The following is a 27566-nucleotide window of genomic DNA, read 5'->3' on the forward strand; positions in this document are numbered from 1 at the left end:
AATTGTAATGTCTTCTTGTTCTTCTAATACTCTTGTGATGAATATTTTTTCCATTATGGAGTAATTTTGCTTAGGATTATTGACGGATGTTGTGATTTGACTATTGTTTTGGGTTTTACTCTCTGTTAATTGCCCGAATTCATTGAATGAGTTATTAATTGAATTGCAAGGCTTATTGTGATTTTACTTCAATCGAAAGAGAAGTGTTACTGCAATTTGTATTGTGCCATATTGTTTAGGTTGATTGTACGCCTTTTCTAGGTAATCGAAAGAGCTTAGAGAGTTATCAATTAATCTAGTTTAGAAGAATAATCGAGAGGTGTTCTTCGAAGGATCATTCATTCATTGTGTTTGTGCATATGTTCATAGGACCTGTTATTAGGTGGATTAAGGGAACTCTCATTCATTCGGAAGAAGAGTTTGAATCCCTAAGGTAGACTAATCATTTATTGAAATAGAAAGAGTCAATAGAAGTTAAGAATAAACTTAACCAAGAGTTACCCAGAACAATAGTTGATCACATATCTTGTCACAACCCTTACCTCTCACCATGATATTAAATAATTGCTCCTTAATCATTAAAGTGCCATTAGTTTCTTACAATAGATAATCTTAGTTTTATTTGTAGTCTATAATCATTACAGATTTATTATTATGGATAGTGTTGAGCTGAAGATTTATTAGAATATTATTTAAACCAACCCATGTGGAGACGATTTAATACTATACTATCTTTGACTAACGAGCCTAAATTTTATACACCGGTTTTGCGCTCCTCAAATGTTTGCGCCGTTGCCGGGGATTGGCGATTAATAGTGTTTAAATTAATTTTCAGTGCTAATTCACGAACAACTTTATTTTATTTTCCTTTTTTACGCTCTTCTCATCTGTGTGCAGACAATAAGTTAAGTTCAACGTTATATGATTCGATCCTCCTCAAAGGACTTGGTGCCATACGACCCATAGTTAGACAAGCACCTGAGGCAGTTGAGAAGAGAGAAAGGATCGAGTGGATTGTTGTTGAGTCGGCCTTCAACTCAAAATATAATGGTAAACAATGAAGAGGTAGTGAACCTAACTGCGAGAGAGGCGGCTCGGCAACGAGAATCACGGTTAGCAGCTGAAGCAGTCAGAATTGCAGATGAAACGGTCGACGAGGAGCAAAGGTTCAATCCAAATCGAAACTGATAGAAGATGAATTTGAAAATTCAGCTCCTAGACATGGGAGGTCGTTAGGAGACTATGCCAGACCAGTGTACAATCAACAACAGTCTAGTGTGAGACCTCCACCCATTGATGCAAATAACTTTAAACTCAAACAGGGAGTCATCCAGACCATTCAGAATAATTGCATATTCGGAGGGAAACCCAATGAAGATCCCAACAACCATCTGATGGACTTCGATGAAATTATGAACGCATTCCGTTACAATGGAGCATCACATGATGCCATCTACCTCAGAGCATTCCCGTACTCTCTTAAGGATGGTGCAACGAAGTGGTTGATAAGTCTGCCCACAGGGTCAATCCGTGCGTGGGAGGAGATGACGACCAAGTTCTTACAAAAATATTTCTCTGCAGCTAAGACTGGACGAATGAGGAAAGAGATTCACAATTTCAGCCAAGGTGATGGGGAGACAATGTTTGAGCATGGGAAAGATTCAAGGAGCTATTGCAGAGGTGACCTCATAACAGAACAGAGCAATAAATACAACTCCAGGACTTTTGGGATGGTTTAAACCCGTCGTCAAGGAGATTGCTAAATAGTGCGGTTGTATGCTCTCTGATGAAGAAGTCTCCTGAAGAGATTGTTACCCTTCTGAATGAATTATCTAAAGACGCAGAAAAAATGGTCCACTGATAAAGGGGACGAAAAAAGATCAGCAAGGGTGCACTAAGTAGAATCCTCGGTAGCAATGCAGGACCAAATTGCAGCTATGGCTAAAGACATCAAGCAACTGACGCTAGCTCAGGTGAAAAATCAACCACATGTGGGATGTAATATTTGTGGATTTGGACACCCGACACACGAGTGACAAGCTACAGCTGAGGAAGTCAACGTTGTGGGGAACTTCAACAGAGGCAACTACCAAGGAGGTGGTAATTTCAATTCTATGGGACAGAGACATCCAAGCTTCTCATGGAGTTCTTCAACTGGTAGTTTGAACTCATGGCAGCAGCAAAATCCCAGAGCACCGGTGCAAGGACCTCCTGGTTTCCAAACTAAATAGAGTTACCAACCTCCATAACCCAACAACTCAGGTTTAGAAAATCTAATGAAGGCATTTAGAAATAAATCCGATGAGAAACTTGAGACTCAAGTGACCGCTATCAGGGAGCAAGGCACAGCCAACCGGAATCTGGAAAGACAAATGGGGCACCTTACAACATTATTGTGAGAAAGGGCACCAGGGACTTTGCCGGTAGACACTAAAAAGAATCCAAAAGAGATAATCAAAGTTGTATCTCTCAAGAGTGGGAAAACATTAGAAGAGCCAAAGGTAAAACCAAGGTATGAGAAGGAGATAAACTCAACCAAGATAGCTGAAGAGCAGAAAATCGGTGAATCTTTGACCAAGGAGAATGTTAGCATCAAGGATGTTGATAAGCAGAAGGTGAACAACGTAGTTGAGGAAAGCAAACACATGCCATTGTTACCTTTTCCTCAAAAGATGAAGCAGGAGTAATTAGACAAATGATTTGTGAAATTCTTGGAGATGCTGAAACAGTCGTATGTGAACATCCCGTTCACTGAGGTGCTCACACAGATGCCGGCCTATGCAAAATTCCTGAAGGAAATTCTCTCAAGCAAAAGAAAGCTCGAGGAAACGAAAGTGGTCAAACTCAATGCCCACTGTAGTGCCATTCTATATAACAAAATTCCCAAGAAGTGTGGTGATCCTGACAGTTTCACTATACCTTGCTCATTGGGTAGCAAAAAGTTTGACAAAGCCTTGTGCGATTCAGGTGCATCCATTAACTTGACCATTATCGGTGTTCAAGAAATTGGAAGAAGAGCTAGAAGTGATCAAATCTGTGCCAGTATCCTTGCAACTAGCTTATCAAACTATGATCATACCAGAGGGCATAATCAAGGACATTCTGGTAAGGGTAGACAAATTTGTTTTCCCAATAGACTTCATCGTAGTAGTATGGAAGAGAATAAGGAGGTACCTCTAATCCTGGGGAGATCATTCCTTTGCACTGGCCAGGCTATTCTTGATACATATGAGGGGCAACTCATGTTACGAGTGGGAAACGAAAAAGTGGTGTTTCAAATGAAGAGAATGATAAAGTCATAATTGAAGGTATTGAAATTGACAAAGCTAAAGTAGACATGATAGCCAAGCTCCCGCCACTGACCTCGGTGAAGAGCATCGGAAGTGTTTTGGGGCATGCCAGTTTCTATAAGAATTTTTCAAGCATTATTTGCTAAGGATGTAAAATTTATATTTGATGTGGAGTGTCTAAGAGCATTCGAACTGATTAAGGAGAAGCTAGTGAGTTCTCCCATTAACTGGGCTCCCATTGACTGGATCAGCCCTGTACCGAAAAATTTTCCAAGCTTAATTTTGGAGGCGACTCCTCTTGACCTATATGAATCCCAGCTCGTCTAAAAAGAGGGTATCTTGGATTTTTAGAGCAACTTTTGGGGAGAGAAGAAAGAAGAAAACAACGTAAATGCAAAAGACTTGATCCAATTCATTCAATACGGAAGTTTGTTTGAATTTGGGAATTGTAATGTCTTCGTGTTCTTCTAATACTCTTGCGATGAATATTTTCTCTATTATGGAGTAATCTTGCTTAGGGTTATTGACGGATGTTGTGAGTTGACTATTTTTGGGGTTTTACTCTCTCTTAATTGCCCGAATTCCTTGAATGAGTTATTAATTGAATTACAAGGCTTATTGTGGTTTTACTTTAATTGAAAGAGAAGTGTTGCTACAATTTGCATTGTGCCATATTGTTTAGGTTGATTTTACGCCTTTTCTAGGTAATAAAAAGAGCTTAGAGAGTTATCAATTAACCTAGTTTAGAAGAATAACCGAGATGTGTTCTTCAAAGGATCATTCATTCACTGTGTTTGTGCATATGTTCATAGGACCTGTTATTAGGTGGATTAAGGGAACTCTCATTCATTCGGAAGAAGAGTTTGAATCCCTAAGGTAGACTAATCATTTATTGAAATAGAAAGAGTCAATAGAATTTAAGAATGAACTTAACCAAGAGTTACCCAGAACAATAGTTGATCACATATCTTGTCACAACCCTTACCTCTCACCATGATATTAAATAATTGCTCCTTAATTATTAAAGTGCCATTAGTTTCTTACAATAGATAATCTTAGTTTTATTTGTAGTCGATAATAACATCAATCAAAGGTTTATTATCCTGGATAGTGTTGAGCTGAAGATTTATTAAAACATTATTTAAACCAACCCCTGTGGAGACGATTTAATACTATACTATCTTTGACTAGCGAGCCTAAGTTTTATACACCGATTTTGCGCTCGCAAATGTTTGCGCTGTTGACGGGGATTGGCGACTAATAGTGTTTAAATTAATTTTCAATGCTAATTCAGGAATAACTTTATTTTATTTTCCTTTTTTACGCCTTCTCATCTGTGTGCAGGCAACAAGTTAAGTTCGGTGGTGTATGGCTCGATTCTCCTCAAAGGACTTGGTGCCATACGACCCATAGTTAGACAAGCACCTGAGGCAGTTGATAAGAGAGAAAGGATCGAGCGGATTGTTATTGAGTCGGCCTTCAACTCAAAATACAATGGTAAACAACAAAGAGCCTAGATGCGATAGAGGTGGCTCAGCAACGAGAAGCACGATTAGCAGTTAAAGCAGCCAGAATTTCGGATAAAACGGTCGACGAGGAGCGAAGGTTCAATCCAGATCGAAACGTGCTAGAAGATGAATTTGAAAATGCAGCTCCTAGATATGGGAGGTCGTTAGGAGAATATGTCAGACCGGTGTACAACCAACAACAGTCTAGTGTGAGACCCCCACCCATTGATGCAAATAACTTTGAACTCAAACAGGGAGTCATCCAGATAATTAAAAACAATTGCATATTCAGAGGGAAGGCCAATGAAGATCCCAACAACCATCTGATGGACTTCAATGAAATTATGAACGCATTCTATTACAATGGAGCATCACATGATACCATCTACCTCTGAGCATTCCCGTTCTCTCTTAAGGATGGAGCAAAGAAGTGGTTGAGAAGTCTGCCCATAGGGTCAATCCGTACGAGGGAGGAGATGGCGACCAAGTTCTTACAAAAATATTTCTCTGCAGCTAAGAATGGACGAATGAGGAAAGAGATTCACAATTTCAGCCAAGGTGATGAGGAGATAGTGTTCGAGGCATGGAAAAGATTCAAGGAGATATTGCAGAGGTGCCTTTATAACAGAATGGAGCAATGGATGCAACTCCAGGACTTATGGGATGGTTTAAACCCGTCATCAAGGATATTTCTGAATAGTGCGGTTGCAGGACCTCTGATGAAGAAGACTTCTAAAGATATTGTCACTCTTATGATTGAACTATCTGAAGATGTAGAACAATGGTCCACTGATCAAGGGGACCAAAAACGATCAGTAGGGGTGCACCAAGTAGAATCCTCAGTAGCAATGCAGGATTAAATTGCAGGTATGGCTAAGGACATCAAGCAACTGACACTAGCTCGGGTGTAAAATCAACCACGGGTAGGATGTGACGTCTGTGGATTGGGACACCCGACACATGAGTGTCAAGCTATAATTGAGGAAGAAAACGCTGTGGGGAAATTCAATAGAGGCAACTACCAAGGAGGTGGTAATTTCAATTCTATAAGATAGAGACATCCAGGGTTCTCATGGAGTTCTTCAACTGGTAGTTTGAACTCATGGCAGCAGCAAAATCCCAGAGCACCAGTGCAAGGACCTCCTGGTTTCTAAACTCAGCAGAGGCAACCATACCAACCTCCACAACCTAACAACTCAGGTTTAGAAGATCTAATGAAGGCATTTATAAATAAATCCAATGAGAAACTTGAGACTCAAGGGACCGCTATCAAGGAGCAAGGCACATCCATCCAGAATCTAGAAAGACAAATGGGGTAGCTTTCAACATTGTTGTCAGAAAGGGCGTCGTGGACTTTGCCGGCAAACCTGAAAAGAATCCAAAAGAGACAATCAAAGTTGTATCTCTCAGGAGTGGAAAAACATTAGCAGAGCCAAAGGTAAAACCAAGGGATGAGAAGGAGATGAACTCAACCAAGATAGCCGAAGAGCAGAAAATCAGTGAATCTTTGCCCAAGGAGAATGTTAGTATCAACGATGTTGATAAGCAGAAGGTGAACAACGTAGTTGAGGAAAGCAAACACATGCCATTGTTACCTTTTCCTCAAAAGATGAAGCGGGAGAATTAGACAAATGCTTTGGGAAATTCTTGGAGATGTTGAAACAGTTGTGTGTGAACATCCCGTTCACGGAGGTGCTCACACAGATACCGGCCTATGCAAAATTCCTGAAGAAAATCCTCTCAAGCAAAAGTAAGCTCGAGGAAATGAAAGTGTTCAAACTCAATGCCCACTGTAGTGCCATTCTATATAACAAAATTCCCAAGAAGTGTGGTGATCCTGGCAGTTTCACTATACCTTTCTCGTTAGGTAGCGAAAGGTTTGACAAAGCCTTGTGCGATTTAGGCGCATCCATTAACTTGATGCCATTATCAGTGTTCAAGAAATTGGAAGAAGAGCTAGGAGTGATCAAATCTGTGCCAGCATCCTTGCAACTGGCTGATCAAACCACGATCATACCGGAGGGCATAATCGAGGAAATTTCGGTAAGGGTAGACAAATTTGTTTTCCAGTAGACTTCATCGTAGTAGTATGGAAAAGAATAGAGGTACCTCTAATCCTAGGGAGACCATTCCTTTGCACTGGCCGGGATATTCTTGATATATATGAGGGGCAACTCATGCTATGAGTGGGAAACGAAAAAGTGGTGTTTCAAATGAAGAGAATGATAAAGTCACAGCTGAAGGTATTGAAGTTGACAGAGCTAAAGTAGACGTGATAGCAAATCTCCCACCACCGACCGTAGTGAAGAGCATCAGAAGTCTTTTGGGGCATGCCGATTTCTATAAGAAATTTTCCAGCATTACATTGACTGCATTACTTGCCAAGGATGTAAATTTTGTATTTGATGTGAAGTGTCTCAGAGCATTCGAACTGATTAATGAGAAGCTAGTGAGTGCTCCCACAATGGTGACTCCTAACTGGAGTGAGACTTTTGAGATAATGTGTGACGCTAGTGATGTGGCAGTAGGAGCAGTGTTGGGGTAGAGGAGAGATAAACTGTTTCAACCCATTTACTATGCAAGTCGGACCTTGAATGATGCTCAAATGAACTATGCTTCCACGAAGGAGTTCTTTATAGTAGTCTTTGCTTTCGACAAGTTTAGATCCTATTTGGTGGAAAGCAAGGTAATAGTGCATACTGATCACTCAGCACTGAAATATTTGCTGAGTAAGAGAGAGTCCAAACCATGTCTGATGTGATGGGTATTTTTGCTGCAAGAATTTGATCTAGAAATCAAGGACATGAAGAGCATAGAAAATCAAGTGGCTGACCACCTGTCGCGATTGTAGAAACCACATGTTGAAGTGGTGGACATTCAAGAAGAGTTCCCAGATGAGCAGATTTCTTCTATTGCCGCAGTCTCTGATAGACAACCATGGTTTGTCGACATAGCTAACTTCTTCACTAGTGGGTGTCCACCACATGAATTAACCTCTTATCAGAAAAAGAAGCTACAAGGTGAGGTAAGATATTATTTTTAGAATGACCCTTTCTTGTTTAAACTGTGTGCAGATGGTGTGATTTGAAGATGTGTGCCTGAAGGAGAAATGGCAAGCATTCTGTCTCATTGCCACGATGGAGCAGCTGGAGGACATTATGGTGGGAATCGCACTGCAACAAAGTTCATGGAAGTCGGTTTCTTTTGGCACACCTTGTACAAAAGACGCGAGAGTGTATATAGCTGCATGTGACAAATGTCAAAGGGCAGGTAATCTTAGCAAGGAAATACCTCTCAACTCCATTCTGGTATGTAAATTTTTTGATGTTTGAGGCATTGACTTCATGGGTCCGTTCCATCGTCACACTCTTCTGAGTATATCCTGGTAGATGTTGACTATGTCTCTAAGTGGGTCAAAGCAATCCCTACTAGGACCAATTATGCTCGGGTGGTGTGTGAATTCTTAAGGAAAAATATCTTTACTCGCTTTGGGACACGTAAAGTGATTTTCAGTGACAATTGGTCACACTTTGTGAACAAACAGTCTGATGCACTATTGTCTAAGTATGGGGTCAGACTAGTGGGCAAATCGAAGTGGCTAACGGTGAACTTAAACGAATTCTTGAAAAGACGGTTAGTGCTTCTCGTAAGGATTGGTCGGTAAAATTGGAAGAAGCTCTATGGGCGTATAGAACTGCGTTCAAAACAACCATAGGGACTTGACCATTCAAATTAGTATATGGAAAATCGTGTCACCTACCTGTTGAGATAGAACATAAAGCTTATTGGGCAATTAAGATGCTTAATCTTGATCTTAGTCTTGCAGGTGAACACAGGTTGGCGCAGATGAATGCGTTAGAGGAATTTAGATTAGACGCGTATGAAAATGCGCGGATTTTCAAGGAAAAGACTAAAATGTGGCATGATCGTCTCATTAAGCCAAAGGAGTTTCATGAAGGGGAAAAAGTCATACTGTACAATAGTATACTCAGATTGTTCCCCAGAAAATTTAAGTCTAGATGAACGGGACCGTATGTGGTGAAACATGTATCACCATATGGGGCAATTGAGATCCAGAACCAGGACGGAACGGAAACTTTCAAAGTGAATGAGCACAGACTAAAACCATATCTTGCTGGAGGGTTTGCTCAACAATCCTCAAGGATCAAAATCAGTTGAGGATGCCCGATTGAGTCAAGTTGACGACTATAATTCAGAACTACTTCTAACTCTTCGATTAGTTAGATTTTTCACTTTTATTTATAGTGTAAAATAGATAGAAATTAGTGTATAGCATGATGTGGTAGGTGCAGGAAGATACATGTCACAAAAAGTAGGAATTAAGGTGTCTAAAAGACCTCCTTTTGAGTGTATCCGTGCGCGACCGCGCACCTAGGGGCACCTCGCGTATTTGGTCACGCAACATGCAATGTTATACAAAGCGGGACGTGCGCGACTGTGCATCTGATAGGGTGAATGCACACCTAGTCGCGCATTTTCATCAGTGTACTGCCTCAAGTGCGTGACTACGTGCACGACCGTGCACCGACCATGCATCAGGTAAGTTTTTTTTCCCTTTTCAGTTTAATTTCGGACTTTCTACTCTTAAAACCCTCAATTCTAAAATTCCCTCTTTCTCTCCCCTACACTAAACAACCCTAATTCGACCTCGTTCTTTCATCCCCTCTCTGTAAGACAAACAACAGTACACCACCCCCAACCTCTTCTCCCTTCGCCCAACCTCACGAGTCTTCTCTCCCGAGTCTCCTCAGGTAAGTGTGATGCTTTCTCTCTCTCTATTTTCTTAGTTTATTGTATTTATTTTGCTTGAGTTGTAGCAGATTTTTGTTTTTGTTTTCTTTCTTTTTATGCTCTTTTTCTTGTGGGGTGGAAGATGGATTTCACCATGGAGACTGGCTATATAGTGGCTGGGTGTGATATTGGTGTATCCTTAGTCTAATTAGGACCGAAATTGAGTTGTGGGGGTTAGGAAGAAATGTGCTTGTTATGTGTTTGTGAAATTGCCTAAATGAGATTGTGTGTAATGTTGTGACCAAGTGTAAGGGTGAAGTCTGAGTAGCCTCTCTTGGTTTGCCATGTGATTCATTAGCTAATAGTTGGTGGTTTGTTGCAGGTACTATGGCGCCATCCAAGAAACGAAAAACCACAGGTGCCTCCACAAGTGGTCAAGCGGGCACCTCCTAGTCATGAGCTTCGAAATCGGCTCTCCCGTATGATCAGAACAAGTTCATCTCCTGGGAAGCTCATGAATGATTCCAACAGAAGGCAAGTAAGAAGACCATACCAGAGAGAGGAATTGATATTAGGTCCCTCCAAAATGACTGTCCCCGTGTATATCATGAATTGGTCAGGCGCGACTTGGGGATATTCTTTGAAGAACCTGACTAGGCGAACTTAATGGTTGTTTGAGAGTTTTATGTAAACTGCCTGGAACATGACGCCCATGTCTGCACAGTCAGGAAGAAGAGAGTAGACTTCTCCAAAAAGGCCATCTGAAGGGCCTATCATATTGCCGGAATTCATGGAAGATCCGGATACAGGTGACTACTATGCCATTCACAACAGAGAACCATACCTGTGACGCCTGTTCTTCGCAACCATTTATGTACCTGGCAAGGAGGTAGTGTGGATAAAGGAGGGGCAAAAATTTCACTCGGATTCGCTGACCTTTGAAGTGAAGTATTGGCTCTACATTATCAATAATCGTTTGCTGCCTTCAGGAAACACCACTGAGGTGAATGGTCCTCGGGCGGCTCTGATTTGGTGCTTTGTCAATGGCCACGATTTTGATGTGGCCCAGATCCTTCAGCCCGAGATGTTGATTCATTGTCATGTGCATAGGTATGGGTTCTTTTTCTCATCATTAGTCACTCGGTTATGCCGTTGGGCAAGAGTACCAGAAAATAGGGACTTGGATGGAAAAGTAAAGCACGAACGTAAATTTTGGGCTGATAAAGTTGTAATCGGGAAGGACCCTGTTGAGCTCGCTGAAGCGGATAGCAAGGAATCTAATGCGCCCGAAGAGGGAAATGACGATATCGTTGCTTCTCCACCACATGTACCGGGTGTTGGGGTAACTTTAGGTAGCGGTTAGGACATGAGAATGAGTGCTTTAGAGCAGGAGATGACGGGAATGCGTACTTCTGTCACTGATTTGGGTACTCGAGTAGACGCCCTTGCTACACAGAAGGCCAAATCCGAGAAGAAGATCATGGCATGGCTGCGTGCACTTGGCCGGGCTTGTCATCTGGATCCCGGAACAGTCTCCGACACGGACTGACTTGATCAGGGGAATTTTCTTCACCTTTACATTTTTCTTTATGTGTCATGGGGGCATGCCATCATTTAAAGTGTGGGGTGTGGAATATTTATATGTTGTATATATATGAGTTTTATTTTTGGTAGTTGTAGTTTGCTGTTGTTAATTGCAGTAGTCAGAGATAGATGAAAGAACAAAATTACAAAAAATACAAAAATTTAAAATTTTTGATATTTCCCAACGATGGATATTATTCAACGGGTTTCTTGAGGGATTAAAGTCGAAAGAAAAAGACAAAGATTTTTTCTTGTTAGGTAGTGTATTAATTCCCCCCTTAGTTTTTCTTTGTGCAGCGATTCTTTTTCAAGGGTTTTGATTGAACCGGGTATAGTTAGTTTTATTTTTTCTTCGGTGAGGAGTAGGTACCCTTAGCTCTGATTTGAATGGAAAGCAACATCTCTGGACTCTGTTATGCCTTGAGAATAGTGAGTGCTCTAGCTGTGACGCTTAGGCTTAGTTTTTGACTCTCGTATAAGTACCTTAAATTATATGTTCTTGACTTTTCTTAACTGCTTTGATTAGAGTGTCTTGATCAGTCCGATCCTGAGTGAGCATGTGCCATGTGTGGGCGAGATTTTGTGTTATTCTGTGCATTGCATTTGATGTCTAGAACTTTTCATGTGTGTTTGCAAAGCGAAATAGTAGTTATTCAGTCTTAGAAGTGATATAGGTATTTCTTTGTTGAACAAGTTATATGCCTTATCCACCTAATTGTTACGTATCTTATTTAACCCCTTTGAGCCTGTAATCTTATTTTTTTTGGCAACCACATTACAAGCCTTACCCATTTATTTGAATTGACCCTTTATTTAAACCTTTACCTCACATGAGCACTTGAAATTGTTGTGAACTTTGTAAAGTTGAAGGGTGGGGTGGTTGGTTTGGCTTTTGAGTGGAACTAATGAAATACGGAGACAGGTGCACTAGTTTAAAAAAGTAAGAGCCACTTGAATTGAGAAAAAAAGAAAGAAAAAAAGTGAATTGTTATGCAAAATATTATTTGATAGTGGTGACTCTTGGTGTAATTGTGCTTAAAGAAATAGGGGGTTAATATAATTTGATGTGTAGGTGGAGTATGGTTTGACATAAGTGTGGGGTTGAATGGTTAAGTATATGTATTGAAAATGCTTAGGGAAGTGTAGTCACTCTTATATCCATATGTATCCTACCCGTCCCGTAGCCTACATTACAACCACGAAAGTCCTACTTGATCCTTAACTGAATGAGCTTAATTAGTAGAGTAGTACACTACGGGAAAGCCTATGGTTCATCTTTTGTAGCATATGAATTTTGTTTCTCAGAGTAAGTGAATTCTTTCTATCTTGAGTTCCTAATTGTTCTTAATGTCTTGTATGTGTGGAATTGCTCTCCATGTTTATGTGAGGGCACTAGATTCACAAAGAAAAGGTAATACTTGACCTCTATGTTAGAGTAAGTGAGCGGGTTATAGATAATGCGTGGTTCTTTTGAGTCAAATCTTGAGGTTAAGATGTTCAATATTGTACTTAATCTGTTTTAAAGAGTCTTGGTGTGACGAGTCTTGAGTGTTGTTGAAAAATGGCGTATTCTAGGTGAAGTGTAGTTTGATTGCTCGAGGACGAGTAATGGTTTAATTGTGGGGTGTTGATGGTAGGCTATAATTCCGTATTTTGGCCATTAATTGCACTCTAATTTGCTGCACTTTACTATCGTTTGAGCTTAAAATGGTATTATTTTGCACTGAGTGTGCGTTTTATGCTTTGTAGGAGCGATTCCTAGTTACAATGAGGTTTTGGAGTTAATTCAAGCTATTCTGGAGCTTTGAAGTCTGAGCAAAAGCCGACGGATTAAGTAGGGATCATAATCGAGGATCAACGGACAATAATGCACTTAACGAAGAGAAACGAAGAATGGAGCAGGAAGCCACCCAGGTGCGCGACCGCGCACTGGGCGCGCAAGTGGAGCAGGACACTGTCCAAAGTGCGGCCATGTACGCGATCACCTGCCCAGGTGCACGGCCGCGCACGGCCGGTCCGGAAAATTTCCCAAGCCTATTTTGTAATTTTGGAGGCGATTCCTCTTGACCTATATAAAGCCCAGTTCGTCTAAAAAGAGAGTATCTTGGATTTTTAGAGCAACTTTTGGGGAGAGAAGAAGGAAGAAAACAACGGAAACGCAAAAGACTTGATACAATTCATTCAATATGGAAGTTTGTTTGAATTTGGGAATTGTAATGTCTTCTTGTTCTTCTAATACTCTTGCGATAAATATTTTCTCCATTATGGAGTAATCTTGCTAAGTGTTATTGACAGATGTTGTGATTTGACTATTGTTTTTGGTTTTACTCTCTGTTAATTGCCTGAATTCTTTGAATGAGTTATTAATTGAATTGTAAGGCTTATTGTGGTTTTACTTTAATCGAAAGAGAAGTGTTGCTGCAATTTGCATTGTGCCATATTATTTGGGTTGATTTTACGCCTTTTCTAGGTAATCAAAAGAGCTTAGAGAGTTATCAATTAACCTAGTTTAGAAGAATAATCGAGAGGTGTTCTTCGAAGGATCATTCATTCACTGTGTTTGTGCATATGTTCATAGGACCTGTTATTAGGTGGATTAAGGGAACTCTCATTCATTCGGAAGAAGAGTTTGAATCCCTAAGGTGGCCTAATCATTTGTTGAAATCAAAGGAGTCAATAGAAGTTAAGAATGAACATAACCCAGAGTTACTAGAACAATAGTTGATCACATATTTTGTCACAACCTTTACCTCTCACCCTGATATTAAATCGTTGCTCCTTAATCATTAAAGTGCTATTAGTTTCTTACAATAGATAATCTTAGTTTTATTTGTAGTCGATAATAACATCAATCAAAGGTTTATTATCCTGGATAGTGTTGAGCTGAAGATTTATTAGAACATTATTTAAACTAACCCATGTGGAGACGATTTAATACTATACTATCTTTGACTAGCTAGCCTAAGTTTTATACACCGGTTTTGCGCTCGTCAGATCTTCGAAGCCAAAGAGGATCACATGCAATAATACATAATGAAGGTTCATAATCTGCTTGCTCTATTCTGGGAGTGGTCAATTACGCATATCCCGAGGGAAGAAAACTCAGAAGCAGACGTATTAGCTAACCTTGGCTCATCAACGGAAATGAAGGGATCGGATTCCGATACAGTAGTACATCCCATGCACTCGGTTCTGGACGCTGATAGCTACTATGAGGTAAACGCGACTAATTTGGTCTGGGACTAGAGAAATGAGATTATTGATTATCTCGAGCACGAGAAATTGCCTAAAGACCCCAAGGCATCTCGAGCGTTACGCGCTAAAGCAGCACGATATAGCTTCAAAGTAGGCCAATTGTACAGGAAATCTTTCCAAGGCCCGCTGGCCCGATGCTTGGGAGCCTCCAAAGCTAATTATGTTATGCGAGAAGTCAACGAAGGGATATGTGGAAATCATTTGGGCGCATATTGGAACAAGTCGCTAAGAATTTTGTTTAAAAATATGATAAGTGTCAACACTACGCACCATTGGTACATCAACCAACTGAACTATTGCACTCAATTTTGTCTCCATGGCTGTTCATGAAGTGGGGGATGGATATTCTCAGACCACTGCCGCCGGCCCCTTGTAAGGTAAGGTTTCTTTTGATTTTAACTGATTATATTTTCTAAGTGGGTTGTAGTAGGTCCTTATCAGAAGATCGGCGAACGTGGACTGGTGGATCTCTTGTGGGAAAACATAATTTGCAGATTCAGAATACCAAAAGAGATAGAATGTGATAACGGGCCACAATTTATAGGCGCAAAGGTCACAAAGTTCCTTGAAGATTTGAAAATCAAAAGGATCACCTCTTCGCCCTATCATCCGAGCGCAAATGGTCAAGCCGAATCAACGAACAAAGTAATTATACAAAATCTCAAAAAGAGATTGGAAGCAGCTAAGGGTAAATGGCCCGAGGAACTGCCTGGAGTACTATGGGCGTACCGAAAAATGGCCAAATCGAGCACAGGAGAGACTCTCTTCTCTCTTGTATACGGAGTAGAAGCCTTGATCCCAGTGGAAGTAGAGGAGCCTACCTTGAGATACTTCCAGGCAAATGAAGGAGCAAATAACAAAGAAATATTAGTCAATTTGGAGTTGCTCGATGAGCGCCGAGAGTTGGCGTATATAAGGATGGCAACTCAAAAGCAGAGAATAGAGAGATATTATAATCAAAGAACCAACCTCCGTTATTTCAAAGTGGGAGACTTGGTTCTATGGAAAGTAACTCAAAACACCCGAGAACTCAATGCAGGAAAGCTAGGTAAACATGGGAAGGCCCCTACCGAGTTTCATCTATCACCGGGAAAGGTTCATACGAGTTGGAGAATCAAGATGGAGAAAGGTTGTCAAGAACTGGAACGTGGCACACCTCAAAAGGTACTATTGCTGATGAACATCACATGTACTAAAAGTACGTGTTGTACTCTTTTTCCCTTCATCCAGTTTTTGTCCCAATTGGGTTTTTCTAGCAAGGTTTTTAACGAGGCAACAACGGAAAGCATACTACGAAGAAAGTTTCAACAACAGCAATAAGACCTTTTAATATCAAGGCACACAAGCGAAGAACTACTCCGGAGCAGTTAGATAATCTTTTGCTCGGTAGAAAAGTTCCCACCGGGAAGTTAAGTTTGCTATCGAACAAAGGCTACCCGACCGTTTACAAGTGCAAGCCACTAGGGGATTATTAGATAGTCTTTGGCTCGATAGCATAAATTCCTAAGGGAAAGTGAAGTTGTTACCGCACTGAAGATTATCTAGCAATTCATTAGTGGAATCCTCGAAGATGCAAAACTTCCAGTGTTCAAATTCACATTATTCGCATTCGAACATTGGGGGTGGAATGATATGAGGATACGGCAACAATGACTGCCACGTTGACCGGAATACGAAAATCGGAAACATAGTTGTATCATCGGGAACGGGGACTGCACGGCCATAAGAAACGACAAATTCTTTTTAGCATAATGAATGCTCATGTACTTTTTGAAAATGGAAGGAATAAAGTAAAGTTCTTTTATTTCTCTCTTGTTTCTTGTCTGAACAATGAAATGATTTTGTCATTTGAAAGTTAAACATGTACTTCAAGTGTTAATGCCATAATGAACATGAGACGTCCTCTTCAAGAGCACCGTAAACATAAGAGGGTCCTCTCTTATGAAAACCCTCACGATAAAGGGTTGATTTCGGAAGAACTTGTGCGCGAAATCCTAATGCTTTCAAGGAAAAATACACCCAAAGCCTTGCATAATCGGACGCAAATAATAAAATTTGCGCAAAACACTTAAGCAAGATAAAACGCAAAGATTAAACTTGCATAAATGTTCAAACAAAAGAATGCATAAAGACTCATGCAATACTTGAGCAAAAGGTATTTTTATTTACAATAAATGTGCCAAAATGGCATAAGTAGAAAAGTTGGGAAAAGAAATGAAAAGCTAAGCTACTGCATCTCCGGAACCCGGAGAAAGAGAAGCATCCGCGCCCCTAGGGGAAGTGGGTAGATCTGTCGCCGACTCAATATCTTGACCCTCATCATTTTGTCCTTCAACATCTTCGCCTTCCGGTTCCTCTTCAGTTCCAGGATTCAGAACCGGAACCAGAAGAACCGAAAGTATCACGCCTAGCCGGAAGACCCCTTTAAGCAGCTGACTCCAGCTCACGGGCTTTAGCGATTTCGGCATCAAAGTCGATGACACCCACTTTAGCCTCTTCCAAGGTTTTTCTCCTCATGCTATACATAACATATATTTTTTCAACAACGAGGGAAGTCTCTCAGTGCTTGAGTTCTTCTTTAAGTTGGTCAACCTCAGCAGAAAGATTTTCCCGTACGGATCTAACGGACCGTAGTCTAACATAGAGGGCACATACAGTAGAGCTGAAAAGTCTGTTATTCTCAATGGTCCTCTTATACTTCTCCTCCAGTTTGGCATATTTCACCCCGGCAGCAACAAGCTCTTCGGTTTTGGAGTTCAAGGTTGCCTCCAAATTAGTTAATCTTTCAGCGGAGGTAGCCTCGCGATCGGATGCAGCAAGAACGACACTATGGACTTAAACCCATTTGGCCCTAGCCTCTTCAAATTGAACCCTCAACGGGGCGATCACTTGGCTAAGGGTCTCTACTTCTTGCTCGCTTTGCTGCAAACGAGCCTCCAACACAACAGCCTCAACAGCTTTGGCTTCCAGCCTTAGATGTGAGCAACAATTTGGTCCCGCTAGGCCAAAAGTTGATCCCGCTCAGACGTAAGTTCCTCATTTTCCCGAATCAACCTTTGGAGGCCACCGGAAGCAAGGAAATTTGCCTGCGAAACAAGAAAGACAAACTTAAAATGCTACTAAATCATAGATAGAAGAAATGACAAAGGGAATGTAGAGTATACCGCTGCGGTGTTGTGCATAGCATTGTTCAACAAGAAATCTCCCGAGAAAGCATGTATCTTTTTCCAATCTTTTTCTGAAGCCAAAGGTTTGGCTTCAGATAGTTAGCAAGTTCCATCGGCCGGGACAGTAGATTGCACCCACTAGAGACCGAGAGAGTAAAGCTCCTCCTCCTTTGCGGATCTTCTGAGGGAGTGACTTAATTTTGCCCCAAATTCCCATGAACTGGGGACTGGAGGAGAGGAACATCATCTTCTCGGACAGATACGGTCGGTGGAGATGTCATAGCAGTTGCTGGTGGGAGAGTCGGTGAAGAAGGAGATGAAGCTGATGGCATTGAAAGATGAGAAGTGGTTGCGGTAAGCGCAACGCTGGGTGTTGGTTGCTCGTCATTCGAAGACGGCAAAGACCCGGTACTCAACCTCATAATACCGGGCGCAGATATTGGGATCCGGAAACGAGAATTGGCATTTTCCACCATCTCAACCCCCCCCCGAGCGCCGAGGCATCTCCTCGGTTGGTGTAACTAACTCAACAGATTGAGCAGTCTGTTGAGTTGAGGAAGGTCGTCGTCTTCTGTGTAGAGAAGCCCTCTCATCGTTGGTTTCTCCATCATCATCAATCATCATGGTATCTATGGTCGGCCCGGGAGGAGGGCTCGTCACCACGACTTTCGAAGACGACTCGGGGGCGACATTCTTTGCCCTCTTATTGTTTCCCTCGGCCGCGGAGGAACGCCTTCTTTTTGGTTAATTGTTCTCCGGTCGGGGACTCCGAGAAGAAGCACTTGCACCAGAAGCAGGCACGGAGACACCTGTTTGTGTAAAAGCCTCTTGTAGAAGCCTCGCCGTATCAGTAGGATTAGCCAAAACATCCTCTTCGAGGATGACAACTGAGCCCTGGGGTAGACCTGTACTCAATAGGAGAGAAGAGTCAAACAACTTCCTTATAAGAAAAGTAAAAACAAGATGAGTTCAACTTACCATGATTTTCGGCCTTTCAGCCGTATTTCAGGGACAACTCTTTCCACATTCGTGTCTCCGGCGTAGTGACATCCAAAATTTTCTGAACCCATTGGTCCAAGCCCTCAACCCTAGGGGAAACCCACCGAGTCGCTGAACTAGGTAAAGGAAGAAGAGTCAATAATGATGAGGAATAATCTTTAAAAAAAAAAGAAACAAATGATAGACTTACGAGTTTGGTTCCATAATTCCGGGAAAGCAGGAGCTGAGGTCGGGATGATGTCACTGGTGGCGACTAAAACGAACTGTTCCATCCACCCACAGTCGTTAATCATTATCCATGCTGGATAGCAGTACATGGTGGCATCACTTGCTGAAGTTAATCATTCCCCTATGGAAGATTTGGGGGGAATAGAGGTTCATCACTCGAGCTAAGGATATCTCTTCTCCCGTCTCCTGGCACAGGTGCAAAGACAAGCATTGTCCTCCACACGGAAGGGCTTACCTGTGCCAAACATACTTGATAACGGAGGTAGAGCTCCACAATGACGGAGTCAAGCTCTCCGCTCAAAGAAAACGCTCCCAAAGTAAAGGGATACGTGTAAAAATATGTATAACCCTTCTTGGGTAAAGTTATCCGTTCTGCCAGGTCGGGAGCGATAATGTCCAAATCTTGACAATGGCAGTCTTCCTTCACAGTGGAGATACTGGAAGGATGGATAGAAGAAGGGTATACGCTAATAGCCCACGTTCGAGGATGAGCATAAGGGTATTTCTCTTCAAAATCTTTGGTGATAATCAGGTTCTTTGGGACGATGGTACTCACCGTAGGAGGAGCAACATCATCAACTTTGCCTTTGTTCTTCGGAGAGCTAGGCTTTCTTGAAGAAGAAAATGCCATTTTTTTTTATCAAGGGGATGATTTTTCTCTCAAAGTAAGAAGCTAAAGAAAGGTTAAAGTCGAAGTATGAGCCGAGTAAAGAAGGTTTTAGAAGATTCAGAGTATTATGAGGTGAGAATGAAAGAGTTTTAGCCAATTAGGTGGCTAAACTCGTGGCTATAATTGCCTCGATAACCGGCAAAAGTTATACTGAATCGTGGGATGACGCGTGTTCGGGGCATTAAATGCGGAGAGACGTGCGTCTAATCAACCGTGAGAAACTTTTCAGAGGGGTCAGTAAATTTTTCGCCAAAAAGAATATTTTTACAACTTCCCGGTGACACAAGGTTATGCCATTGGAAAGCGGGAGGACTATCTATATAGGGTAAAATATGTTATATTAAATGATCGCATAAGGAAGTGACACGTAGAGCCGAACACAGAGGATAGCTGAAACGAAAGGCAATTATCCCGTCTGTTATCGGAGAGAATGATACTCATAAAGACAAAATAAATGTCTGTCACCCAGTAGCATTTAATGAAGAATATTTTACAGCATTAAGTACACTGCCCGTTACAAAGTATATGGTATTCATGCTCGCTGTTACACATTCTTCAATGGCCCTCATAATTGATATTAAAGAAGGGCTTGATCCTACGAACCTTGTTCCCTAGGTGAATCTATAAATAGTGAGTTCTATTATCATTGTAAAGGACGTGAATTTTATGGAAAACATACGCTACACTCTATTCAAAGCTTAATATAATCTTATCTTCTTGCTTTTTGATTTCATTATTGTTGTGCCCGATAAGTATTATCTCTGCTATTTCGTCTCCATTTCAAGGCTAAGTATTTTATATTCATATAATTCATCGATTATTTTAGGATCAAATTAATTCACTTGTCTAGAAATCACGTACAAATTCAACTGTGCAAAATACGGGTAATCACCAACCCTGCTTTTTTCACTTTGGGACGGGGTGATATTATAGGACCACACATATGTAGTGTTACACAAACTCAAATAGCCATTTCATGGACCACACTTATTTATCATTATTAAATATGTATGACATAAGTACGATTGATGCATCATGATTTGATATTTTGAAAAGGAAAATCAATGTATAGCAACAAAAGAAAAGTTAAAAAAAGGTACTACTTTTATGGACTTGGGGCCTAATTTTGGCACTGAAACAAAAGAATTATGTGCACCGAAACAAACCAGGTCCCAAACACTTTTATTCCTTTAACAATGAGAAGGAAATTACAGAATTAAGTACGTTACCCCCGTTACAAAGTATATGGTATTCATGCATGTCGTTACACATTTTTCAATGACCCTTATAATTGACATTAAAGAAGGGCTTGATCTTAGGGACCTTGTTCCCTAGGTGCATCTATAAATAGTGAGTTCTATTATCATTGTAAATGACGCGAATTTTATGGAAAACATACGCTACACTCTATTCAAAGCTTAATATAATCTTATATTCTTACTTCTTGATTTCATTATTGTTGTGCCCGGAAGCCCTGCTCCCAGAAGTATTATCTCTGTTATTTCGTCTCCATCTCAACGCTAAGTATTTTATATTCATATAATTCAATGATTATTTCAGGATTAAATTAATTGAATTGTCTAGAAATCATGTACAAATTTAACTGTGCAAAACACGGGTAATCACCCACCCTGCTTTTTTCACTTTGGGACGGGGTGATATTATAGGACCACACATAAGTAGTGTTACACAAACTCAAATAGCCATTTCATGGACCACACTTATTTATCATTATTAAATATGTATGACATAAGTACGATTGATACATCATGATTTGATATTTTGGAAAAGAAAATCAATGTATAGCAACAAAAGAAAAGTTAAAAAAAGGTACTACTTTTATGGACTTGGGGCCTAGTTTTGGCAGTGAAACAAAAGAATTATGTGCACCGAAACAAACCAGCTCCCAAACACTTCTATTCCTTCAAAAATGAGAAGGAAATTACAACTCTAACTCAAGATATTACAGGAATTAAAAATGCTAACTAAAATACAACAATAGAGGAGAAACAGAGAGGTACGAGAAGACAGAAAAATACGATAGGAGAAAGAGATGAGAAGTTTAGAGAGAGATGAAAAATAAAGAGTTTTTCACGTAACATTTATCTAATCCTAAATCTAGACCATACCCCCTTTTATTCCCTTTGTCACACGTGCTTCCTTAATCCTTATTCCACACAATTTTCTTGTTGGATTGTCCAACTCTTGGGCCTCTTTGCAGTTTAGCCCCCGCTCAACAGCCTCTGTCCAAACAACTGACCCATGCATATTATTTGAGTTATCCGGTTCCCAACACGCGCTCTTTCAGAAGAAATACTTTTTCTTTGCACTTCTAATGTTTTCATTATTCAGTTATCAAAAAGTTAATTGGGACATTTACACGCTAAACAGTGTATTCTTTTTAAATTTTCTTCTATTACATGAGGGAAAGGGGAAGTGAAGGTGAAAAAGAAAGAATCACAAAGATGAAAATAAAATTATCGTATAGAGGGTTATGTTGGTATTGAAACTTAACTTAAACAAGGTACAAGTCAACAAGATATATTCCTCTGATAGAAGTGGACGAATCGTAAACACCAAAATGAACATGAATCTAAGGATCTTGGATTCGGGAATCAGGACCGGAGCCTGGGGTCGAAGAATATACAAGAACTAAGCAAACTTCGTTAAAACCCAAACCCCATTTCTTCGAGTAAACCGCCACGTTTACTATGTTAAATATCTTCACTTGTACATGCATACTTTGAACTTTTGTTCTAAGAGTAAAGATCGATTGTTGAGAGATATGGAGAGTCCATTAGTAATTATGCGGCATAAAGAATCATCAGATATTGGGCGTTTAGACATGCAGCTGATAGGGACTTTCTTGAGTTTCGCGTCAAGGGGTGACAGAGTTGGGCTAAACCAGATGTTGAGGCAGGGTATTTCTCCCAATGTGCAGGACTATGATAAACGAACTGCTCTCCATCTTGCTGCTAGTGAAGGCCACGCCTCTATTGTTGAGCTTCTTTTGGCTTACAAGGCTGATGTTAATCTCAATGATAGGTGGCGACGCACCGTGAGTACCTATTTTCTCTGCTTATCTTTCCTGATAAAGTAACCAAATTTATATATGTTTAATATACACAGACAATGTAATGATTTTTCCCGTTTAACCTGTGATAGTAGATAGTTACCCATTTTTACCAGAATAGCAATTAACGGTTATCATATAGATTTGCTTGTAATTACCTAAATGAACTGGTTGTTTTTATAATAATGGGTAATCATATGAAGCATCATCAAGGCGGAATTAATGTGGTATCACTAGCTCTACTGAACTAGTCATAGAAAAGGTGTAGCTTTAGATGTAATGCAGATGATCTTATGAGGGACCAACCAATCATTATTTTCCTTTCAATTCTTTATGTTAAGCCCTTGACAGATGCGAAACTGTATGGGCATCGCGACATATGCAGGATCCTTGAGGTCTATGGTGGCAAGGATTCCAACAGTGATCATCCTTTGGTAAGCTTTTCATGGTTTAAGTTGCAAATGCATTAGTGATTTTAAGCAATGATTGACTCTGTAACTTCAATAGCATGTGGCTCTAGCTACAAATGTTGTTTACACAGACTGCTTGTAAAGGTGAAGTTCGGTTGAACTTCATTAGTGACGATTTCTAGCTGTGACATGGTTTCTTCAGTCACCTTTGAACCACTGATCTAGGACACTCAGAGCTTTTGACGATTTGTACAAAAATATAAACTTGTGAATCTATCTTTATAAAGGTATGCATGAATTGCACTTTGTATCGTCAAACTAAGCATTGTACTTATTCTCGTCCTATATCATTGCTTTGGTATTTAGCTTGCGTTCACCTGTTGCATTAATGCAACCAATCAAATTACTTCACTCAATCTTCTCAACCCTTCACCCCTTTCTAGGGCCATACAATTCTTCTGTACACCTTCGAACATCACACTATCATTGCATGTAAGATTGGTAGGCGTGGGATTGGAGTTGCAGACTTAAATAGGGAATGGGGGGAGGATATTGAAAAGGTGGCTGAGGTAGCTGAATCTAAGAATATTTAATTTTGAGTTCTGTCATTTCCACTAGTAGGAGGATTAACTAACTTATTTTCCAGAAATCAGATGAAAATAGGCCAAAATACTGGGAACAAATTTGGAATTAGTTCCAAATGCAAGGGTAAGTTTTCACTCATCAAAATGCCAAGCAGATTGGTGCAGTAAATGAAAATCCAATTTACTTATGACACTGTGTTTTCCATTTACTCATTTGTTGTTTTTGCTAATCAATCTGAGTGAGATATTTTAAGTTTGAATTCTCTTACATGCAGACTGTTCGGCGTGAAGAGGATTCGATTGAAGTGAATATTGACATATCTGAACTGAACTTGCAGCACTCATCAATCATTGAGCAGGTATTAATAGGGAATTATCCAAAGCTTGGAATGTCAGTGGTGTTAAATATCGTCTGAGGAACTTTCTCAAGAAAATATATATAGGTCTTCTAAGGAAACAACTGTCAAGCATATAGAAAATGAGAATTGTATCAGTAGAAGGGCCGTTTCTTTTACTTAGCATGTTACTTTCAAGGAACTTAGACTTCTTTTATTTCACAGGGTTTATTCGGTGAGTCGGAAAAGGTCAAATGGCGTGGAACGTGGGTGGTCAAAACAGTAATCAAAAGGCATTCAATTCTTCTTGTTTTTACTTTAATGATTTAAAAAGGGCCTTCCGGATAATTCTTCCAATAATTTTGTCTTCAATATGCTTGCTGCAGGGTGTTCTCTGCAAAGGTCAATACTTTGCTGAGGGAACTTCGACATCCAAATATTCTACAGTTTCTTGGATCAATTGTGCATGGAGACGAAATGATCTTGATCACTGAGTATTTGCCAAAAGTAAGTGTCTTAGGATTTTCAATCAATGAAATAGGCAGAAACAGTATAGTAGTTGTTTCTATTATAGGAGCTAAGTAATGCCAATAAACATGGCTGTTAGGTAGGGAGTGATGACATTGTTCAATTTATCAATAATCATTAGTGAGACGTATGCGATAAGCGCACAGCATGGTCATGCTTCCTTCTGTGATACTTATAACTTAGTACTGTATAAAGTTCAGACATTGACTCCAGAAAAGTTCACCCAAGGTCTTTCATTGATTTGCTAAAACTGGTAACTGATAGTCCTTAAACGTGATACACTCCTTATTCTGCTTTTTGTTGTTTGTCAGGGGAACTTGCAAGATATTTTGAGAAAGCGCCTTGACCCCCCAACTGCTTTGCGTTATGCACTTGACATTGCTAGGTAGAATATTGCTTTTCTTTTCTATTTCAATTGATTTTGTTTTATTATGTCAAAGAACAAGTCATTTTAGTGCTAAAGTTGACTGACAGGGGAATGAATTACCTCCATCGGCACAGGCCTTTGCCTATAGTTCACAAAAACTTGCATCCGAAGTATGTTCCTTCCCTTTTTGATTCCTTATTGACGTCTCGCTTCTGTTCTGTCTTTGTTTATCTTGCATACTTTGGAATTGCAACTTAGTCTGTGTTCCAACAATAGAATCAGGGAATATAATTAACTTCTAGTTTAGATCTTTCTCTGTGCTGAATTCTTATGATTACTACATGAATGTATGCTCCTTTTCTTTCAGTGTGTCTGTCTATAGTTTTCTGCAGTGGATTCTAGAGAGTTCTTCTGTTGTAACATTATTTCATTAAGTGCAGAACCATTTTAATTTATGCTGACATGAAAACTAAGTAATTTACTTAGGTTATGAAGCAAGTTCTAAAGAATTAAGTTAAGCTATATGTAGAATGTTGTCTATCCTGAGTTATTAGCTGGCACCTTCACTGAAGTCTTTTATTTAATTTGGCCCAGGAACTTGTTACTAGATGAAGGTGGCCACTTGAAGATCGGTGAATATTGGGTTCAAATATTAGATAACCGGATATATGCAAATCAAGACTGTTGTATGAAGACTTTTTAGTTTTCTCTTATTTGTATATATTTCTACTTTTTGCCACGGTACTGTTAATTATTTATAACCAATGTCTTTCTTTTTCAGGCCAATTAAACAATGGATGTAACTTTATCAGCCATTTGTCTCATGACATTAGCAAAGATATTTATTCATTTGGTGTCATCTTTTATCAGGTAGATTCAAGGAGTTGTGTTATGCTACATTTATCAGCGCATGTCAATATGATCCAGTGCAGGTGGTTGTTTGCTGGCACTTGTACTGCTTTGGTACATTGCCAGTGAAAATTGATGGCTTGAATATTCAGCAAGTCATATTTCTGTTTACTTGAATTGACTGTTATCATATGTGTTTCCTTTAAGATTCAACACTAACTCTGAAGTGCTGCAGATGCTGGAAGGAAGACAAATAACTGACAGGAATTCTGATTTGGAGAAAAAGTTGTATACAGGTCGATATCCCAGCAGAATTCTTCAGTAAGTCAATGCACTAACTAAATGTGAGACTTTCTTTAACTTCTTCAATACATGTGTTTTTTCCCATATAAAGGTGTGACTGGTCTACAATTGATCGAAGGATTTCCTTGCATGCACTGAGCTAACTTTATACTCAAGTGATTTTGGTTGCATCACCTGAACATCCGAGCTTTCCATTTCTTCTTTTTTCACTGCTTCTTATTAAATCTTGGCCTCTATCTTGCTTTCTTTAATAAAAGCTAATATTCTATTTGGTCTAAGCTAGCATCTGTCTTCTATCATTTTGTTTATACAAATGTACATAGGTATTTTTTTTTTTTTTTTTTTTTAGAGAGAATGTGCATTAGCTAGTTAGTCGGCTCCAAGTTATTCATACGAAATAAGAATATGTCGATTAGCTAGTAAATTAGTAATGAATCACATTAATGTTCTAGCATTTGTAGTATCACTCTCGCCATACTGAAAAGGGAAAGACGTCAGGGCCCATTTTGATAAGAAGCTTAGTGGTACTATTTTCCCCTTTGTTGAAGTTATTTCTCCTTTGGTGACTCGAAACCACGACCCTGGGGTTGTACGTGGGGGTGCTAACCATCTGAGTTGTAGTATACAAGCAACTCAGTGATTCAGCATATGTTGAGATGACCATAACGTCACAATTGGACGAGGATTTTTTGTATCTACATTGATACAATATTGTTATGATCTGCAGGTTAATTGAGGACTGCACCAGCACAGTTCCTTCTACGAGACCATCATTTGCTACTGTCATAGAAATCCTAGAAGAGGTTTCTTTATTATCAAGAAAAGCAGGTTGTCCGCCGTGTAACAAAAGCAAAAGCCCTAAGTAAACAAGTTTGCTTAGTATTAAATAAGTCAGTGAAGAACACTTCTGATTCTGATTCATGAATCTAATGAAAAGTTTATGACTTTTCCTAGTTGACTTTCATGTTTTTGACTTTATGTTACAATTTATGAATTCTTCTTCCTAATCTTTTTGTTATATTTTAGTATTAAATAAATCCTTTGACCTTGCAACATACTAAAATTAATACATATACAATTTTAGAGTTGGAAAGAAGAAAAAATTAAACAAAAACTTCTTGTGTTGACTTAAAATGTATATGGATTAATTAAAGATAAATAAGGAACAGCTGTACAATTATAAGATCTATTTTGCAGCCATACCTGTACTCATTTTATTTAATCTTTTATGAATGAGGAATTTTCTTCTTTTAAGGATGTGGGAATAGAACTTTGGATCTGACGGTGGCAATAGGCGAAGAGCAGATTCACGGATGTGTCAATTTTTGGATAAAGAATGAAGGGATTGCTGGAATTGTACATTATTTGCATATCTGAAAAGTGGAAAAAACAAGCAACAAAAAGAAGAAAATAAAAGTTGGATGGGTTATCCAGTCAAAAAAACGTAAGGAAGTTAGAACTTAGAAACAATAAGAATAGTTAGATGAAAATCCCTCTTAACCAATAATTTGACAATTCCTCTTAAGTATGATTATATGCATCAAATATGTTGTATCCGTATTTTTAGTGGATACAACATAATTCGACTTACATTAGCTATCTATGTATATCATCTTCTCCTTTTATTTGGGTTTAAGTTGAACTAAATAATTTATACCGACAGA

General features: G+C 39.7%; 4 protein-coding genes across 4 annotated transcripts; all 4 read left to right on the forward strand.

Moving 5' to 3' along the window:
* The first annotated feature begins 2768 nt into the window (after positions 1 to 2768).
* Positions 2769 to 3302, forward strand: LOC138904643 (uncharacterized). The gene has a single exon (XM_070193149.1). The coding sequence runs from the start codon at positions 2769 to 2771 to the stop codon at positions 3300 to 3302; it is 534 nt and encodes a 177-aa protein (XP_070049250.1).
* Positions 3303 to 5900: 2598 nt separating this feature from the next.
* On the forward strand, positions 5901 to 6871 carry LOC104095081 (uncharacterized). The gene is made up of 3 exons (XM_009601129.1): positions 5901 to 5944; positions 6059 to 6350; positions 6464 to 6871. The coding sequence occupies exons 1-3, from the start codon at positions 5901 to 5903 to the stop codon at positions 6869 to 6871; spliced, it is 744 nt and encodes a 247-aa protein (XP_009599424.1).
* A 7834-nt stretch (positions 6872 to 14705) lies between these two features.
* On the forward strand, positions 14706 to 15709 carry LOC138904644 (uncharacterized). The gene is made up of 3 exons (XM_070193150.1): positions 14706 to 14761; positions 14884 to 15553; positions 15620 to 15709. The coding sequence occupies exons 1-3, from the start codon at positions 14706 to 14708 to the stop codon at positions 15707 to 15709; spliced, it is 816 nt and encodes a 271-aa protein (XP_070049251.1).
* Positions 15710 to 22040: 6331 nt separating this feature from the next.
* On the forward strand, positions 22041 to 26909 carry LOC104095079 (serine/threonine-protein kinase 12-like). The gene is made up of 11 exons (XM_009601128.4): positions 22041 to 22511; positions 22868 to 22960; positions 23796 to 23879; positions 24081 to 24148; positions 24242 to 24362; positions 24695 to 24768; positions 24858 to 24920; positions 25345 to 25436; positions 25532 to 25620; positions 25835 to 25920; positions 26630 to 26909. Exons 1-11 carry the CDS (start codon positions 22188 to 22190, stop codon positions 26766 to 26768), a joined length of 1233 nt encoding a protein of 410 aa, XP_009599423.1. The 5' UTR covers positions 22041 to 22187; the 3' UTR covers positions 26769 to 26909.
* The last annotated feature ends 657 nt before the right edge of the window (positions 26910 to 27566 follow it).

The sequence above is a fragment of the Nicotiana tomentosiformis genome, chromosome 2 (assembly GCF_000390325.3).
Source record: "Nicotiana tomentosiformis chromosome 2, ASM39032v3, whole genome shotgun sequence".
Classification (NCBI taxonomy): Eukaryota; Viridiplantae; Streptophyta; class Magnoliopsida; order Solanales; family Solanaceae; genus Nicotiana; species Nicotiana tomentosiformis.